This window comes from Bubalus kerabau, chromosome 1, assembly GCF_029407905.1.
Source record: "Bubalus kerabau isolate K-KA32 ecotype Philippines breed swamp buffalo chromosome 1, PCC_UOA_SB_1v2, whole genome shotgun sequence".
In the NCBI taxonomy this organism is placed as follows: Eukaryota; Metazoa; Chordata; class Mammalia; order Artiodactyla; family Bovidae; genus Bubalus; species Bubalus kerabau.
This window is the reverse complement of record NC_073624.1, coordinates 93517388-93537642: the sequence shown is the minus strand read 5'-3', so window position 1 is coordinate 93537642 and position 20255 is coordinate 93517388. Positions and strand designations below refer to the sequence as shown.

The window sequence follows — 20255 nt, the reverse complement described above, 5'->3', positions numbered from 1 at the left end:
GACATGACTGAGCCACTGAACTGAACTGAGCACAGAAGCATGGTTAGTGTGGGTAATCAAGAATTGACTGTATTCTAAGGTGTGTCTCACAGGAGTTATTGTGGCACCAATATCAATAAGGCCCTTAGCAGCCATGTTATTTCTTTAGAATATTAATTATATTCTTTACACATCTATTTGGTATATATAAAATACAGTATGAAATGTTTGGATACCCCAGTCATAAATTCTCTAACCTTGTGCTGCTTGGTTTTTTTTTGGATGGTTCTATGTCCCTTATTTCCTAAATAGTGTTGATCAAGGGGTTTAAGGAGTAAAGGATGCAATGTTATCTAGTACCGTGTTACTCCCCTAGTGTCAAGTTCCAGAAAAGGCTAATAGATGTTCTCTTTGTATGTAGTATGTTACAGTGAAACCCAGCCAGACCCAGGTCCTCCAAGGCATGTTCCTGCCATCCTGTTCAGGCTGTCGTACCCCACAGATCATTCAGGCTGTGGCCATCGTGGGTGCCGTTATCACACCACACAACATATACCTGCATTCTGCCTTAGTCAAGGTAAGCAAGACCTGTCTTATCCCAGTGACTTATGTAGTTCATGGCATCTTTTCCTTTCGTTACAAGGGACACATACTTAGTTTACAATTGTTGGAGCCCTAAAGGAGCACGGTGTTTTTCCACAGTTGGACACCACACTCTTGTATAACCAAGGTGACCAGAGATGACTGACCCCATAGAGAAGGGACTAAAGTCCTTAAAAGATCTGAAGGGGCACCGTGTCTCTTGTCTTTAAATCTCAGAAACCTCAATGGCCTCATGGAGGTCAGGAGGAAGGAGCCCAACCTAGCTTTTACCAGTCAGTCCAACACAATTGTTTGCTGGAAGATTTCAGAGACCTTTGTAATTAAGGCTAACTCCCCCTTAGATCTAAAATCAGGTTGTTTTTGTAGGTCAGCAGTTCTTCAAGCCACAGTAACTGAGGGCTCATCAGTCACTCAGTCACTTTCCCCTCTTTGGGTGTGTGTGATGTCATCAAAGGGTCATGATTGAACTCAGTGAACCGGGATGTATGGTCTCTCACATTTCATGTGGTCAATTGTTTGACCTCTAGGACTTCCAGCTGACTCCAACTCATGAAATATTACAAGGAAACTTGTTTCAGCTAGTCAAAAAATGACTGTTGCTATTACCTCTCTAGTCCAGACAGGTAGACCGAGCCAATAAGCAGGAAGTTCAAGAAGCCAATAAGTACTTCTTCATTGATTCCTGCATTGCTCTCTTTGTTTCCTTTATCATCAACATCTTTGTCATCTCAGTGTTTGCCGAAGCATTTTTTGAGAAAACCAACAAGCAGGTGGTAAGTAAGCCAGGGACCTGGGTAGTAGTGGATGTGAGGGTAAGGAGGAGGCTAACTGGGCAGGAAAACGTGACAGAGACTTCGAGCACAGGGGAAATGGATTTCAGTGCTGCCCCTAAGTCACTGCGCTAGTCAGGCTTATAGTCTAGGGCAGTGGCCAGGTCCACACCCATCGTTCTCAGCTTTGGACTGGGAAGGGAGCATTCCTCAGATAAAGACTGCCTCATGCTGTGGTCAGTGGCTTCATGTCTATTTGCTCTTTCTCATCTCCTTTTGCTTCCAACTCCTGACTGCTTTCCAGCCCTGCCATTTGGTGATGACAGGTTGGGAGGAGTCAACACACAGGAAATAGAACCTGTGGCTAGACAGACTGTTTTATCACACTGAATTCTCTGTCCTCTTGACTCCTGATTGCCAATCTAGTTTTGATCACTCCTTTGTTTCCCATCGTAGGACCTCTGATTCCTGGCTCTGCTTTGAATAAGGACTCTCTATTCTGGGTGTCCTTTCATATTTGAAGCCTTCTAAGGACCCTCACTTCATGTCACCATTTAAACTGACCTAACATTCATGTATTACCATGCATACTGTAACTCAGGGAAAGTTTTTGATGACCTGGGAGTGTATAAAAATTATCAAGGAAGACCTCAAGGCCATTGCTGCCAGTCTCTGCTGTCATCAATCCATGCCCAGTGTCTCGCCTTCAGCATCCATCTCTTAGATGACCTGTGTGTGATCTATAGGAGAGGGCTTCTTATCTGAGTCCTGGACTCAAAATTAAAAATTGTTCCATCATGTATGAAACGAGGTGCCATTCCAGGTTCGATGCACGATACTGGATGCTTGGGGTTGGTGCACTGGGACGACCCAGAGGGATGGAATGGGGACGGAGGAGGGAGGAGGGTTCAGGATGGGGAACACATGTATACCTGTGGCGGATTCATTTTGATATTTGGCAAAACTAATACAGTTATGTAAAGTTAAAAAAAAAAAAAATTGTTCCTAAACTGCTTTGGTTCCAGGTTTCGGTCTGTAAAAACAGCAGCAGTGCCCATGCTCACCTTTTCCCTGATGATAACTCAACACTGACTGTGGACATCTACAAAGGGGTAAACCTGTTCAGATTTCTGATCTCTGCTCCTGGATCAATATTGTCAGCATAATATCTGGTCTTTGCCGTGGGTTCACTTCAGAGCTCAGCATATCTTCTCTGAAGTGTTTTTTTTCAGAGGTCCAGATACCAGATAAGACTTTTGGATTATGTAGAAGGAAATAGAAGATCTGCTGAAAAGATGAATTAATTAAATCAGCAATTCCCAAACTTGTGCTGTTATAGGCATTAATTTGGGTGACTAGAGAAAGTGTTCTTAGTAAAGTGATTTATTTTTTATACTTGTTCCCCACCTAGCCCCAGTGGCTGGACACTTTATTTATTTAGGCCGTGCTGTGTAGCATGTGGGACCTAGTTCTCTGACCAGCAATCAAACCCATACCCCCTGCACTGGGAGTACAGGGTCTTAAACCAGTGGAACACCAGGGAAGTCCCTGTAAAGTCATCTTTATTGGGGCCTCTCTGTCCCTTTATGCTGGTTACATTATGAACTTCCAAGAGTAGAATATGTAGCATCTCCAAAATTCATTTGTGCTTTCTCTTCATTCCTATTACCATCTTCCAGAATACTGTGTTAAGGAATATAATTTAGGAAATGTGTTGTAGATTTTTTTAAATAATTAACATATAAGTTGAGGATAAAGGCTTTAGGAGCCTAGAGAAGAGAAGGGACTAGGCTGAGGAGGAATGGGGGCCCATCCAGCAGACTTTAGGTAGAAAGCCTCTAGAATGAGGTCAGGACCCGAGTCTCGCTTCTGGGACAGTGCCAGCACAGCGCTCGGTAGAGGTGGGTGCGTAGCCAGGAATGGGGAGAAGAGACACCAAGGATATGTTTGGGGTGTTGTCTCAGGTGATCTCTCTCCCTTGCCTCTCCAGGGTGTTGTGCTGGGGTGTTACTTCGGGCCTGCCGCTCTCTACATCTGGGCAGTGGGGATCCTGGCTGCAGGGCATAGCTCCACCATGACAGGAACCTATTCCGGCCAGTTTGTCATGGAGGTACGTTTGCTGTGACTGGGATAGACGAGAGGAAGAGGACGTTGTCCTTTTGTCCTTTCTTAATCCCATGCCTCTAAGGTCTTCCCAAACCTCCCAGCCCTTTTGCTATTTCCTTCCAGACATTCATCCTGTTTCTGTGTTTTCTTCCAGGGATTCCTGAACCTAAAGTGGTCACGCTTCGCCCGAGTGAGTCTGACCCGCTCTATTGCCATCATCCCCGCTCTGCTTATTGCCGTCTTCCAAGATGTGGAGCATCTAACAGGGATGAATGACTTCCTGAATGTTCTTCAGAGCTTACAAGTGAGAAGGGAGCTGGGGAAACTCACATCTTACTAAATCAGGAAGGATTCTGTACCTTTATTCTGTATTGCTTTTAGATAACAAGCCTAGTGTGGTTGTGGGGAAAATTCAGAGGAAGAAAGAGGCACAGTCTTGGTCTACGGTGAACGCATATGAAATCTCTGGCATCTAGAAGGCTTTTAGAAATGGCTTTATTTTTAAGCCTGTTGAATGGGAATTATAAGCTATAATTACACATAGAATACAATCATTGCTCGTTAATCCTAGCAAACTTTAAATAATGTATAGGACACTGTTGGGCTTTATGGAGATTAAGAAGACAAGGCAGATACAATTTTTTTAAAGACACTGTGATCATAATTGATGCTGGGTTCATGCTACAGATTTCCACATAACCCTCCAGCATGTTGTGATGACAGGAATAATTTCTCACAGAATAGATGAGGCAGGGTCTGTGGTTCCCTTTTGCTAACAGTGCTGCTCTCTGGGGTGTTACAAGGACCCCCTGTAGCCCTATCTTATTTTTTTCTTTTGCAGCTTCCTTTTGCTCTCATACCCATCCTCACATTTACAAGTTTGCGGCCTGTGATGAGCGAATTTGCCAATGGATTGTGAGTGTACTTCTTTTTGTTCCCCAAGATGTGGGGGGGGAAGGATATCTTCATCAAACAGGCCAGTCAGGAAATAAGTCATAGGGGACTATGTGCTTTAAGAGGTGGTTGCTAGAGCTGCCCCCTCAATCTCTGACTAAGAAAAGAGAGACTGCTGGGGACTTCCCTGATGGTCCAGTGGTTGAGACTCTGCCTTCCTGTGCAGGGGGTGAGGGGTTGATCCCAGGTCAAGGAACTAAGGTCCTACATGGCACAGGGTGTGGCCCAAATTAAAAATAAGTGAATACAACATTGTAAATCAACTATATTTCAATTTTTAAAAATTAAAGAAAAGAAAACAGAGATGGTAAATGTAACAAAGGAGGGCAAGCACATGTTTTATTTCTGGGGGAAGTTTTTCAGCTTTTAGTGCTTTAACTCTTCAACTTCAGCCACTGAAGGTTAAAGCATCTTAAATCCATTTTAAATGATCTTGATGAGAGAGGCATAAGCTAATAACCTTTTATATACATGTCTAAAGGACATGGGGTATTTGAAATGACTTGTTATATCGCTAGGGACTCATGACCTTTTCAGTTGTAGGGCTTGTTGCATTTTTTAGGGACTTATATGATACAGATTCATGCAAAGATGGGCTCGATAAAGGACAGAAATGTCCTTTATCTTCTATGGACCAACAGAAGCAGAAGATATTAAGAAGAGGTGGCAAGAATACATAGAAGAACTGTACAAAACAGAGCTTCATGACCCAGATAATCATGATGGTGTGATCACTCACCTAGAGCCAGGCATTCTGGAATGTGAAGACAAGTGGGCCTTAGAAAGCATCACTACGAACAAAGCTAGTGGAGGTGATGGAATTCCAGTTGAGCTATTTCAAATCCTGAAAGATGATGCTGTGAAAGTACTACACTCAATATGCCAGCAAATTTGGAAAACTCAGCAGTGGCCCCAGGACTGGAAAAGGTCAGTTTTCATTCCAATCCCAAAGAAAGGCAATGCCAAAGAATCCTCAAACTACTGCACAACTGTACTCATCTCACACGCTAGTAAAGTAATGCTCAAAATGCTCCAAGCCAGGCTTCAGCCGTACATGAACCATGAACTTCCAGATGTTCAAGCTGGTTTTAGAAAAGGCAGAGGAACCAGAGATCAAATTGCCAACATCCACTGGATCATCGAAAGAGCAAGAGAGTTCCAGAAAAGCATGTATTTCTGCTTTATTGACTATGCCAAAGCCTTTGACTGTGTGGATCACAATAAACTGTGGAAAATTCTGAAAGAGATGGGAATACCAGACCACCTGATCTGCCTCCTGAGAAACCTATATGCAGGTCAGGAAGCAACAGTTCGAACTGGACATGGAACAACAGACTGGTTCCAAATAGGAAAAGGAGTACGTCAAGGTTGTATATTGTCACCCTGCTTATTTAACTTCTATGCAGAGTACATCATGAGAAACGCTGGGCTGGAAGAAGCACAAGCTGGAATCCAGATTGCCGGGAGAAAATCAAACACCTCAGATATGCAGATGACACCACCCTTATGGCAGAAAGTGAAGAGGAACTAAAAAGCCTCTTGATGAAAGTGAAAGAGGAGAGTGAAAAAGTTGGCTTAAAGCTCAACATTCAGAAAACTAAGATCATGGCATCTGGTCCCATCACTTCATGGCAAATAGATGGGGAAACAGTGAAAACAGTGTCAGACTTTATTTTTGGGGGCTCCACAATCACTGCAGATGGTGATTGCAGCCATGAAATTAAACGACGCTTACTCCTTGGAAGGAATATTATGACCAACCTAGACAGCATATTGAAAAGCAGAGATATTACTTTGCCAACAAAGGTCCGTCTAGTCAAGGCTATGGTTTTACCAGTGGTCACATATGGATGGATGCGAGAGTTGGACTGTGAAGAAAGCTGAGCACCAAAGAATCGATGCTTTTGAACTGTGGTGTTGGAGAAGACTCTTGAGAGTCCCTTGGACTGCAAGGAGATCCAACCAGTCCATTCTGAAGGAGATCATTCTTGGGTGTTCATTGGAAGGAATGATGCTAAAGCTGAAACTCCAATACTTTGGCCACATCATGTGAAGAGTTGACTCATTGGAAAAGACTCTGATGCTGGGAGGGATTGGGGGCAGGAGAAGAAGGGGATGACAGAGGATGAGATGGCTGGATGGCATCACTGACTCAATGGACATGAGTCTGAGTGAACTCTGGGAGTTGGTGATGGACAGGGAGGCCTGGCGTGCTGGTCGCAAAGAGTTGGACACTGAACAACTGAACTGAACTGATGATATGGATTATTTGATAGTGGCTTGTTTTTTTTTCTCTTTCTCCTATCATTGTGTAATTTTTGCTCATTTAATCTAATCTGGGACAAAAGAAGCACTTTTCAGTTTATTTTGAAATGCCCCTTACTCCTGTCTTGTGACCTCAAAAGACACAGTGTTCTTTTCTGTTTATGAATAGGTTAAACTGTTCCACCAATAATTGTGCTGATTCTTTTGACAGAGGCTGGAGGATCATAGGCGGTATTGTGGTCCTTGTCGTCTGTTTCATCAACATGTACTTTGTCGTGGTTTATGTCCAGGGTCTAGGGCACGTGGCATTGTACGTGGTGGCTGCAGTGGTCAGCGTAGCTTATCTGAGCTTTGTGTTTTACTTGGTAAGTCCAGCTGGGAGAGGGCAGGGGTGGTGAGGTGGGGCTAACACTCAGAAGAAAAAGGATCCCAAAGAGCATTTACCAATCTATCTTCAGGTTATTGACACAATTTACATGAAATTGTTAAATCAGCTGTGACTAAAGAATATTTTTAGCCATAAATTTTCCCTGGTTCCTAAGAGCTGTCATTTTTCTATTTTTGTCACTCTGTCTGATTTCCATTCTAATAATTCCTAACCAGAGAGTGTAGTATGTTTGAAGAACTTGAAGAAGATCAGCTATGTAAAAGTACAGAGTGGTACAAGATGGGGTTGGAGAAGGGAGCTGTGTTGTGTGATTTCAAATCTTTGGAGGGCAGCACATGTGGGTTCACAGCCCTGGCCAGCTCTACTACTTAATAGCTGTCCAATGATGACACAAGTAAATAGTGATAATCTCTCACTGAATTATTAAAAATGGTGGTTGTAAAACATAGTGCTCCATAGAAAAAGAATAGAGAATTATGTATACCTAGATAACAAAAAAATTATCAAAAGTCTAGAGTAAATTATATTAAAATAGTAATAGTAGTTGCCTTTGATTGTGGGATTATGGAAATATTCTTTTCTCTATTTTCCAATTCTTCTGTAATATTATTTATATGAATGAAAAGTAGCTATAGCAACAACACATATACCTCCCTATTCTACGCAGGTTTCTCTAAAAAAACACAGGGTTGAGGATTAGGGACTACTACAAAGCATGGCAAGGCAGTAGGGTAGAAATGCCCTGCTCATCTTCTTAACACTTACCTAGTCCCCATGTCATTGTCGGCCACAGACAATGTCTTGATTGCGAAAACATTTTAGTGAATACTGAGAAATTATGTCTTGGATAGATATATCTCTTCTTTTTTCTTGCCCGGTAAACCATGGGTACACTTAGATTAAGCTGACCCTATAATATAGGGATGGTTGTTACTGTTCGGTTGCTAAGTTGTGTCCTACTCTTCGGAACCCCATGGACTACAGCATGCCAGGCTTCCCTGTCCTTTGCTATCTCCTGGAGTATGCTCAGACTCATGTCCATTGAGTTGATGACACCATCCAACCATCTCATCCTCTGTCACCCCCTTCTCCTCCTGCCCTCAATCTATGAAACCTAAATAACTGAGTATGGCCTTGACAGAAATTGTTTTAACAATTTGCTGTAGGACATCTCCTGGTGGCTTAGTGGTTAAGATTTTGGACTTTTGCTTCAAAGTCCTAGGTTCAGTCCCTAGTCAGGGAACAGAGATCCTATCCTACAAGCTAGGCTACTGCTGCTGCTAAGTCCCTTCAGTCGTGTCTGACTCTGTGTGACCCCATAGACAGCAGCCCACCAGGCTCCCCCATCCCTGGGATTCTCCAGGCAAGAACACTGGAGTGGGTTGCCATTTCCTTCTCCAATGCATGAAAGTGAAAAGTGAAAAGTGAAAGTGAAGTCACTCAGTCGTGTCTGACCCTCAGCTACCCCATGGACTGCAGCCTACCAGGCTCCTCCGTCCATGGGATTCTCCAGGCAGGAGTACTGGAGTGGGGTGCCATTGCCTTCTCTGACAAGCTAGGCAGCATGGCCACAAGGAAGTTTCTGTAGAAGTTAAGGGGATCCTTCCTGTATGCAAATTGGTTATGAAGGTTCTCAGTTGTTCTCAGTCAGCCTGAGGCTATAGAAATTGTTGAAGACCCAGTTTTAAGGCTGAGGACGGATTCTAGAATGAATTACTATCCTACTCTTTTGTTCAGAAGACTGTCACAGTTGTTCTTAGCCAGTCAGTCATTACTCATATTGTGAAGAATGGTGTAGGACTGAAAAAAAGTGGTCGTCAGGGACCTCTCCCAGTCAGATAAAAGAAATAAATGCAAAGCAGTAGGAACAGAGGGAGCTGAGTATTGAAATTAGTACAACAAAGAGTTTTGCATCTGAGCAGTGCAGTGTGGGCGGTGACGGGGGTAAGAGGGCTCTCCAGAGGGGTCAGCGAATGATGACCAACTATATTTTCTCTTCCAGGGTTGGCAGTGTTTCATTGCACTGGGCATGTCCTTCCTGGACTGTGGGCACACGGTAAGCATCTCTAAAGTCCTGCTGACCAAAGAAACCACCAGTGGCTGTACTAAGTAGACACTGTTCACAGGTAGCCATCAGGGCCAGTGTTTCTACGGTTTACTGTGTGAACATAGCCAAAGGTATGTGCTGTTGCACAGGCTGCATTTAGGACTCAGCTGTTTGTTGGGAAAGACTTTGTTTGATATATTTTTTGAAAAGAATTGAAAGAGACACGTGTACCCCAGTGTTCATCGCAGCACTGTTTATAATAGCCAGGATGTGGAAGCAACCTAGGTGTCCATCAGCAGATGAATGGATAAGAAACCTGTGGTACATATACACAATGGAGTACTACTCAGCCATTAAAAAGAATACATTTGAATCAGTTCTAATGAAGTGGATGAAACTGGAGCCTATTATACAGAGTGAAGTAGCCAGAAAGAAAAACACCAATACAGTATACTAACGCATATATATGGAATTTAGAAAGATGGTAACGATAACCCTATATGTGAGACAGCAAAAGAGACACAGATGTATAGAACAGTCTTTTGGACTCTGTGGGAGAGGGCGAGGGTGGGATGATTTGGGAGAATGGCATTGAAACATGTATAATATCATATAAGAAACAAATCACCAGTCCAGATTCAATGCAGGATACAGGAAGCTTGGGGCTGGTGCACTGGGATGACCCAGAGGGATGGTATGGGGAGGGAGGTGGGAGGGGAGTTCAGGATTGGGAACATGTGTACACCCGTGGCAGATTCATGTTGATGTATGGCAAAACCAATACAATATTGTAAAGTAAAAAAATAAATAAATTAAAAAAAAAAAGAAACCGAATTTGTGGTTGCTGGGGGGAAGGGATAGTTAGGGAGTTTAGGACGGTCATGTACACACTGCTATATTCAAAATGATACCCAACAAGGATCTATTGTATAGCACATGGAACTCTACTCAATGTTATGTGCCAGCCTGCAGGGGAGGGGAACTTGGGGGAGAATGGACACATGTATATGTATGGCTGAGTCCCTTCACTGTTCACCTCCCCCAACATTGTTAATCAGCTATATCCCAATACAAAACAAAAAGTTTAAAGTTTGAAAAAAATAAAAAGTATACAGTAAAAAAATAAAGGGCTGAGAAATACTTTCCTTATACAAATCCTTTGAATTATTTTTATTATAAAAAATAAAATCTCAACTAGAGTAGTTTGATTCATATTATATTTAATTATGAGATAATCTTCATCTATCAGGTTCAGGATTTTTTTAACTTATTTTCACTTTAAATTTGTCAGTGGAAGTTAAGAGGGGTGAGAAAGCACTAAGATGATAAATGGACAGATGGTAAAACTCACTTGTGGTCGTGGTGACTAATACTAATCTCTTCTGAAAATCACTCTGATGATTTCCCTCAGAGATTGAGAGCTTACTGAAATGTTCTTGGGAGTCCTGATTTTAATAACTCTCATGTTACAGAGTTCTCTTGATGTACTCTCATGTACAGAGCTCTCTTGATGGTATTTCTTCTTGAGCAATTAGAGTTGGGAAACCTTCCCCTTCCATCTCCAGGATGGTAGTGATAGAAAAAGATGGTAGCATTTATGAATTGATGTTCTCAAGAGACTTTGGAGTGAGGAGAAAAAACTTGAAAGAAGAGGAGCCATCTGTTTTATTCCTAAAAAACAACTTCTTCCAGAATTGTCATGTTTTTCTGAGGCATGCCCAAGAAGACTTGCAAGGCAATCTCAGGAGCTCTAGATGTAAGTGTTGGAAAGCTCGCTCCCTCTCAGCGAGTCCTTTGGTGTCACTGGTTGCCAAGTTCTCTCTGCAGGGTTGCACTGGGCTACCTCTCTTCAGCCATTCCTTCAGAGGGAAAAACTTTGGGACCAGATGGTGGAGCTCTAGAGTCAGAGGAAATGGGTCCCTTCAGCATGGAGCTGCTGCTCTTCAGCCACTTCTGATGTTTTTACATGTGGAGCCTGACACCATGTGATTATCTCAAACCAAGTCACATTGTCCGGTGGAGATAAATAATCAGGTCTTTTATAGCCACTGACTTGGTGAGAACAGTAATGGGATTGCAATTGAAGGACTGCATTTCTGGTGTCTTCCTTCTGAAGTGCCTGTTGATTGATGTTCTCTGTTCACCTGAGCCCCTAAAGGCATTGTTTCCAATACTTTGTACACAGTCAAAAGCACAGACTGAATGGACTGTCTTTTACATGGCTTTAAGGGTAAATAAACTTGTGTGTTCCACTGACCATACCTTTACCTCAGCCCCTCCAGTGACATAGCACAGAATCCTGAGAGACAGATTCCCCAACCGTTCCTCCCTCTCCGCTACCATCATCCCCTAAGCTGTTCACAAGGGCACTCTGGAGACATTGGGGACTGACCTCTTAGGCTCTCGTCTGGCCTCAGTAGGTGAGGGCCATGTTGACGAAATTCTTTGTAAAGGTGGTACACTAACATTTACCTTTGCCGGGAGTTTGAGTGGGTGCAGTCAGTCTCAGATTCACAAATATTTAGAAGCCCAGGTAAAAGCTGCTAGTTTTCTTTTAGAAGTTATATATGTGACTTGCAATGATGAAAATTTCTTCCCAGTTAAATGGCAGTTTATATCACTATGTGTGTAGTATTTTACAGTGTTAACAACACTCCCATGCTATATTCCATCGGAGCTCTCACATGGAAAGTGTGCTTTCTATTCAGCCACTACTTCGGGCACAGTAAACAGTGTTTAGAGCTGACATCTTCCAGTGCCAGCATGCGCACTCTGTGTGAAATGTTTAAGGATATACAATTGTACTTTATGTAAGTTGGTCCTCGTTCTCCATAAAACTGCGCTGCTACAGTGTACTGGGAATTAACAGGGATGGGAAGAGCTGTATTTTGGTTCCTGTGAGGTCCTGCTAGTGGTTTTAGGAGTGGTTACAATGAACTCTTACTGACACTTAACAACATATAAACACAGTTTCTGGGGATTCCCTGATGGCTCAGGTGGTAAAGAATCTCCCTGCAATGACGGAGACCCGGGTTCAATCTCTGGGTCAGGAAGATCCCCTGGAGAAGAAAATGGCAACCCACTCCAGTATTCCATGAACAGAGGAGCCTGGCAGGCTACAGTCCATGGTGTCACAAAGAATCAGACACAACTGAGCTACTTTCACCTGGTGGCCCAGCGGTAAAGAATCCTCCTGCAGCACGGGAGACGCAGAGGACTCAGGTTTAATTCCTGGTCAAGATGCTCTCCTGGAGGAGGGCAAGGCAACCTTCTTCAGTATTCTTGCTGAGAAAATCCCATGGACAAGGAGCCTGCCAGGCTACAGTCCAAAGGGTCACAAAGAGTCGGACACAACTGAGTGAGTGCACACACACACCAACTTTGAAATACTGAAACATCAATTACCACCTGGATTGACATATTAGACTCATACTGTTAGTGATTTTCTCTTTAGAAGGTATAGAGGTATACAGTTGATCTCTGGACATGCAGGGGTTAGGGGTATTGATCTTCCATGGAATAGAAAATCTGCAAGTAATTTATAGTCAGCTCTTCATGTTTATACTTGGCCTTCCATGTCCAGTGTTTATCCAAATCTGTGGTTCCATATTCTCAGATTCACCCTGTCTGGGATCATGTATTTCTGTCATATTTACCATTGAAAAAAATCCCTGTATGAGGAGACTCACGGGGTTCAAATTCATGTTGTTCAAGACTCAACATAGGTTTAGTTCCCAGAAGACTTGATGAATTGTTGACACCAAACACTAATCTCTATCACCGATTTAGTTTTGCCATTGCTAAAGATGACATCATTACCATATTTAAAGTTGAGAGATAATTGTCATTCTGCCTTTCTCCACTCTAAGCTGAACATTTTTCTGTCTGTAGTCTTGTTTTACCATTGATGTAGGGTTTTATATTCTGTATATGCTGCCAATGAAAAGTATGTGTATTTGAAAAGAGAAGCCAAAATTGTTTAGCTTAGAAATGAAAACATTTTTGGAGACCAGATATAAATACAAGGACAAAGCTCAGAAACAGTAAACTGCTAGGAATGTCACCAAACACAGGGCAGGAAAAGATAAGTCAGCACTTAATTTGCTCCAGAGGTGTCACTAGAACTTCATTTTCGCTTTCTGTGTTGCAAGCTTCCCCTGTCTGTCTTAACAGGAACTGAATTCTATAAGTACCACCATGGAAGTTATGAGAATTTCGTTCTCCATGTTGTCCTTTCTCATTTAGCTCTTTTTTTCTTTTTTTTTTTTTTGGCTGTGCCATGTGCTTTATGTGATCTTAGCTCCCTGCCCAGGGATTGAACCCAGACTAACGGCAGTGACAGTCTGGAATCGTAACCATTAAGCCATGGGGAACTCCTTATTTGGGTTTAATTTCAGAACTAAAATAGGATGCACAACCATTTGAAGATCCTGCTTTAGCTCTGCCCTCTGCAGCGCTTTCTGTTCCTTCCTTGGACAGGACCAGTGAGTCCAGACGTGTCACCTTCCTTTGACATCTTAGCTTTGGAACGTTAAAAATGACCAACACATTACTATGCTAGTTGGGGTCTAAGCACTCGTGTGTGTGTGTGTGCTCAGTCACTCAGTCATGTCTGACTCCTTGTGACCCCATGGACTGTAGCCCCCCAGGCTCCTCTGTCCATGCCATTTTCCAGGCAAGAATACTAGTGTGTGTTGCCATTTCCTACTCCAGGGTATCTTCCTGACCCAGGGATCAAACCCGTGTCCTTGGGCCTCCTGCATTGGCAGGAGGATTCTTTACCACTGTGCCACTGGGGAAGCCTTTGACACTCATAAGATCTCTTGTAATCCTTACAACAAAAGACAAAAATAAGACAACTGAAGGGCCCAAAGTAGAATAACATCGCTAATAACTGTGTAGTTGCCATTTGAATCTGACTAGCTAAATTCCAGAGCCCATGTTACCATTACCAATCAGTATTTATTTCATAGTATATACTTTAAGACACCAACTTTGGTGTTTAGCAGCACCAAGAACAGCACCATATCAAAGATACTTTGCTTAATACTCTGATTAGGGTTAGAATATGTTTTAGGTCAAAAGCTGCCAATTGATAGGCTAATTTTGTTTGGCCTGTCCTACATTTTCCAAACTACCTGAATGCTTTTTCAGGTATATGTGGAAAGTGGCAGGGTCCTGTATGATCCTATCCCAGCAATAAGTAAGAACTGATAGCTTATTCATTTTCTGGTGGCTCAGACAGTAAAGAATCCTCCTGCAATGCAGGAGACCTGGGTTGCTTCCCTGGGTTGGGAAGATTCCCTGGAGGAGGTCATGGTCACCCCAGTATTCTTGCCTGGAGAATCCACATGGACAGAAGAGCCTGGTGGGTTATAATGCATGGGGTTGCAAAGGGTCAGACACAGCTGAGCAACTAAGCACAGCACAGCACTGCCCTTGAAAGTTTTAGCCAATTCCTCTACCATTTAGCCCCAGAAATACAACAAACTTCTCCAATGAAGGAGTTCTCTCTACTAAGTCATCAAATGATACAACCTGGAGATCATGGAACTAAAGAACCAGCCCTTGTTTACTACACACCCACCTCCCAACCTTAGCTCACTTGAGAAAAGGCTGAAGTGAATTGTCAATGTATCTGACAATTGCTCTTGGTTGCTAAAATCAGATGGTCAACACTGAAATCAGATTGATTATATTCTTTGCAGCTGAAGATGGAGAAGCTCTATACAGTCAGCAAAAACAAGACCTGGAGCTGACTGTGGCTCAGATCATGAGCTCCTTATTTATTGCAAAATTCAGGCTTAAATGAAGGAAAGTAGAGAAAACCACTGGGGCTTCCCTGGTGACTCAGATGGTAAAGAATTGCCTGCAATGCAGGAGACCTGGCTTCAATCTCTTGGTCAGGAAGATCCCCTGGAGAAGGGTATGGCTACCCACGCCAGTATTCTTCCCTAGAGAATTCCATGGACAGAGGAACTTGGCAGGCTACAGTTCATGGGGATGCATAGAATTAGACACGTTTGAGAGACTAACACTTTCACTTCCAGAGAAAAACACTAGGCCATTCACGTATGACCTAAATCAAATCCCTTATGATTAGACAGTGGAGGTGATAAATAGATTCACGGGACTAGATCTCGTAGACAGAGTGCCTGAAGAACTATGGACAGAGCTTTGTTACATTGTACAGGAGGCAGTGACCAAAACTATCCCCAAGAAAAAGAAATGCAAGAAGGCAAAGTGGTTGTCTTAGGAGGCCTTACAAATAGCTGAGGAAAGAAGAGAATTGAAAGCAAGGGAGAAAAGTAAAGGTACACCCAACTAAATGCAGAATTCCAGAGACGAATGATGAGAGACAAGAAGACTTTCTTCAGTGAACGAAGAAATAGAGGAAAACCACAGAAAGGGTAAGACTAGAGATCTGTTCAAGAGTCTATCAATTATTGATATTTGATATAAATATCAATCTATTGATATGTCTTTGGAAATATCAAAGGAATTTCATCCAAATATGGGCACAGTAAAGGACAGAAATGGTAAATATCTAATAGAAGCAGAAGATATTAAAAAGTGGCAAGAATACACAGAAGAATTATACAGAAAAGGTCTTAATGATCCAAATAAACACAGAGGTGTGCTCACTCAGCTAGAGCTGGACATCCTGCAGTGTGAAGTGAAGTGGGCCTTAGGAAGCATCACTACCAACAAAGCTAGTGGAGGTGACAGAATCCCAGCTGAGCTATTTGACTTCACACTCCAGGATGTATGGTTCTAGGTGAGTGCCCACATCATTGTGGTTATCTGGGTCATTAAGAACTCTTTTGTATAGTTCTTCTGTGTATTCTTGCCACCTCTTCTTAATCTCTTCTGCTTCTGTTTGGTCCTTACCATTTCTGTCCTTTATCGTGCCCATCCTTGTGTGAAATGTTCCCTTGATACCTTCAATGTTCTTGAAGAGATCTCTAGTCTTTCCTATTCTATTGTTTCCCTCTATTTCTTTGCACTGTTCACTTAAGAAGGCTTTCTTACTCTCCTTGCTGTTCTGGAACTCTGCATTCAGTTGGGTATATCTTTCCTTTTCTCCTTTGCCTTTCACTTCTCTTCTTTTCTCAGCTATTTGTAAGGCCTCCTAAGACAACCACTTTGCCTTCTTGTATTTCTTTTGCTTGGGGATGGTTTTGGTCACCACCTCCTGAACAGTGTTACAAACCTCTGTCCATAGCTCTTCAGGCACTCCGTCTACCAAATCTAGTCCCTTGAATCTATTCATCACCTCCACTGTCTAATCATAAGGGATTTGATTTAGGTCATACCTGAATGGTCCAGTGGTTTCCCCTACTATCTTCAATTTAAGTCTGAATTTTGCAATAAGGAGCTCACGATCTGAGCCACAGTCAGCTCCAGGTCTTATTTTTGGTGACTGTATAGAGCTTCCCCATCTTTGGCTACAAAGAATATAACCAATCTGATTTCAGTATTGACCATCTGGTGATGTTCATGCGTAGAGTTTTGTGTTGTTGGAAGAGTGTGTTTACTATGACCAGTGTGTTCTTACTGAAGTGGTTTGCATTCCCATTTCCAGTGGACCACATTTTGTCAGAACTTTATACCACAACCCGTCTGCATTGGGTGCCCCTGCACGACATGGATCATAGTTTCATTGAGTTGCACGAGGCTGTGATCCATATGTTCATTTTGGTTAGCTTTGTGATTGTGACTTTTGTCCTGGAGTCTGTGGGATTGTAGTTCTTGCTTCTTCTTTCTGCCCTCTGATGGATGAGGATAAGAGGCTTGTGCAAGCTTCTTGATGGGAGGGACTGGCTGTGGGGTAAGCTTGGTATTGCTCTGGTGGTCAGGGCCATGCTCAGTAAATCTTTAATCCAGTTTTCTGCTGATGGGTGGGCCTGTGCTCCCTCCCTGTTAGTTGTTTGGCCTGAGGAGGCCTAGTCCTGGAGTCTACAGGCTCTGTTGTAGGGCTAAAGGTGAACTCTAAAAGGACTTATGCCAACAGGTGCCTCCCAGGACTGCTGCTGCCAGTGCCCCGTCCCTGTGGCAGGCTACTGCTGATCAACGCCTCACAGGAGACTCTCAAACAGTCACAGGCAGGTCTAGCTTAGTCTCGTGGGGTCACTGCTCCTTTCCCTGGGTCCTGGTCCACACAAGGTTTTGTTTGTACCCTCCAAGAGTTTCTGCTTCCCCAAGTCCTGTGGAAGTTCTGTAATCAAATACCGCTGCCCTTCAAAGTCAGATTCCCTGGGGATTCCCAGTTCCTTTGCTGGACCCCCAGGTTGGAAAGTCTGACATGGGGCCTAGAACCTTCACAGTAGTGAGAAATCTTCTTTGGGATTACTGCTCTCTAGTTTGTGGGTTGCCCACCTGGCCAGTATGGGATTTGACTTAAACATGATTGTACCCCTCCCACCATCTCACTGTGGCTACTCCTTGGTCCTTAGACCTGGGAAATCTTTCTTCATAGGGTCCAACATCCTCCTGTCAAAGGTTGCTCAGCAACTAGTTGCATTTTTGGTGTTCTTGCAGGAGACGATGGGCACACCTCCTTCTACTCTGCCACCTTGATATCTCATTCTCCACTACACTATACTAGAAATGTTTTCTTTCTATGATTTTACAGTGTGCATTTGGTGTCCTGAGCACTCATATGATCTCATTTTAATTCTTACAACTAAAGAATTAGCCTCTATACAGATGAAGTAACTGAAAGGCCAAAAAGAGGCTGTTGGTACCTAGCAGCAACAACGTCCTAAAACCCCAGGTAATACCAGTGAGCTGAAAGGAGGCTCAGTGATTGTCCCATGGTGAATGCAGAGGAGAGAAAAAAAGTAAGCTACAGCTTCACAAATGCCAGTACAAACCATTGGGATTAGGTCTCTAGGAGTGAGTCTGGCAATATATTTTTTTGCTTTGTTTTCATATTTATTTTTGTCCACACTGGGTCTTGGTTGCATCTCGCAGGATCTTTCATCGCCGTGCGCAGGCTTCTCTCTAGTTGCTGCTTGTGGGCTCCAGAGCCAGAGCTTGCTTAGTTGCCTCCAGGTATATGGAGTCATAGTTCCCAGACCAGGGCTTAAACCTATGTCTCCTGCCTGACAAGGTGGATTTTTAACCATTAGATCACAAGGAAGTTCCTGGTAATGTGTTTTAGAAGCAGCTAAAGTAATTCTTATTCAATCTGATAAACGTTTGGGACCGTTGGTCATTTCCTTTTCTCTTAGCACATGCCATTTTATTATTATTTTTAATGAAAGGCTTTTCTCTGCTCAGGTGTCAAAAGATATTAAGGCCCAGATAATAGGGCTCAGGATTTAGACCATTTGAAATTTGATTTCTTTTCTCTTTTTTGGCCACGCTGTGCAGCCTAACCACTGGACTGCCAGAGAATTCCCTGAAATTTTATTTCTAACACACTTGGTATTAAAGTATAAAAGCTCACAGTGCATTTGCTCTTAATATCCTGATCAGAAACACCCATCCTGAGGTAGAGTGTCATAAGAATAGTTAAAGTGAAAATTTTGCATTTGGTATTACCTCAATCTTGATTTTAGCTCATATAGATTATTTTATATACAATAAACCATTCATCTGTCTGTAAGCCATTTATTTTCTGAAAGAAAATCAATATAGCAGAACTGAAACAAGAGCTACTTTTATATGCTGATTATAGGTACTTAAATTCCAATTTTAAAAACTAGCAAATCAGTCTAACCCTTTTCCATCTTTTTGTCCTCAGCACCATCTGGGACTGACAGTTTAGCCTGAATGAACTCTACCTTCCGAACACCGTGGACGCTGACTCACTTGTGTCTAGATGGCTGACAGCCTGACCGACTATATATGACCCACTTTCTCTTAGTCCTTTGTGCCAAGTGTCATGTTAATAAATCTGTTTGTTCAGTGGTGAGTTTTGTTCAAACATTTTGAACAAAAGGTAAAGATTTCCTCATAGGAAGGGCATGAAAGGCTGAAAGCTGTCAAGTGTAGGTCAGAGACCCACCACCTCACAACAGTCCTACAACTGCCCGAGTTAAGTGATTAGCCTATGGTGGCCACACACCCCTATGGGCTTCTGCCTGGACTTCAGGAATTTTAAAAATATATATGTGTGTATGTTTATGTAAACCTGAACATATCAGTTTGGGTAGAGTTTTATATAAACATGATAGATATGTTGTATTTTTTAAAACAAATATTGCTCACATAAATCAGATATTTATTTTGTCTGAATCACAAATGACAAAAGAAAAAGAGCACTGTTCTTTTTCAGAATGAACTGGTCAAATTGACTTATTTTTAAAGTGATACTTGACTATGGCCTGTTAAACTTGACTTGGATTTAATTAAACAGCCCTTGGTAACTACTAGTATTTGCAGTGCTGCTGCTGAGTCGCTTCAGTCGTGTCTGACTCTGTGCGACCCCAGAGATGGACCCCACCAGGCTCCCCCGTCCCTGGGATTCTCCAGGCAAGAACACTGGAGTGGGTTGACATTTCCTTCTCCAATGCATGAAAGTGAAAAGTGAAAGGGAAGTCGCTCAGTCGTTTCCAACTCCTAGCAACCCCATGGACTGCAGCCTACCAGGCTCCTCCATCCATGGGATTTTCCAGGCAAGAGTACTGGAGTGGGTTGCCATTGCCTTCTCCAGTATTAGCACATCATTTCCAAAGAAGACTTTTCTTTATTTGACAGTTATATTTCATCCTGGTTGTCAGCATCCTCCATGATTGTCATTTTCTCTATTGTTTTTCTTGAATTTTTTTCCCCAGAGATATGATGGTATTTTCCAAAGAGCTTAATACCTAGGAACAGGATCCAGAAATTATACTTTAACCAATGATCAGTTTACCATTCTGCACTGTAACTCAGCCCATTCTAACATTGTGGGTATAAAAAGAATTCTAACACTGAGCTTTGCAAGGCCCAACAGAAGATAATGATAATTTTCTTCCTAATGTATGTATAGTCCCACCATGTCTTTTCTTCCCCCTTTTCCCATTAATACTCCAGACATGATTTCTAGGTCAAAGTCTATTTCTGTAGTGGCTAATGTTTCTAATGCTGACTCTCCTAGGGCATGTTAAGCATTTTAAGTTATTTATAGCAAGTGGTATGAGATTAGAACTAG

The 20255-nt window shown here is 42.6% G+C and overlaps 1 protein-coding gene across 2 annotated transcripts in view; it reads left to right on the top strand.

The window, feature by feature from the left end:
- LOC129653934 (natural resistance-associated macrophage protein 2-like) overlaps positions 1-19377 on the top strand; it is a 28216-nt gene extending 8839 nt beyond the window's left edge. Inside the window, exons 8-16 of one of the 2 annotated variants that reach the window (XM_055583571.1) lie at positions 401-556; positions 1197-1355; positions 2378-2464; positions 3343-3462; positions 3613-3762; positions 4300-4373; positions 6889-7042; positions 9068-9121; positions 18864-19377. In XM_055583571.1, coding sequence (XP_055439546.1) covers positions 401-556; positions 1197-1355; positions 2378-2464; positions 3343-3462; positions 3613-3762; positions 4300-4373; positions 6889-7042; positions 9068-9121; positions 18864-18887 — 978 coding nt within the window. In that variant the 3' untranslated portion in view covers positions 18888-19377. Of the gene's footprint in view, positions 1-400; positions 557-1196; positions 1356-2377; positions 2465-3342; positions 3463-3612; positions 3763-4299; positions 4374-6888; positions 7043-9067; positions 9179-18863 lie in introns of those variants that run through there. The other variant, XM_055583575.1, reaches the window with a different exon arrangement.
- The last annotated feature ends 878 nt before the right edge of the window (positions 19378-20255 follow it).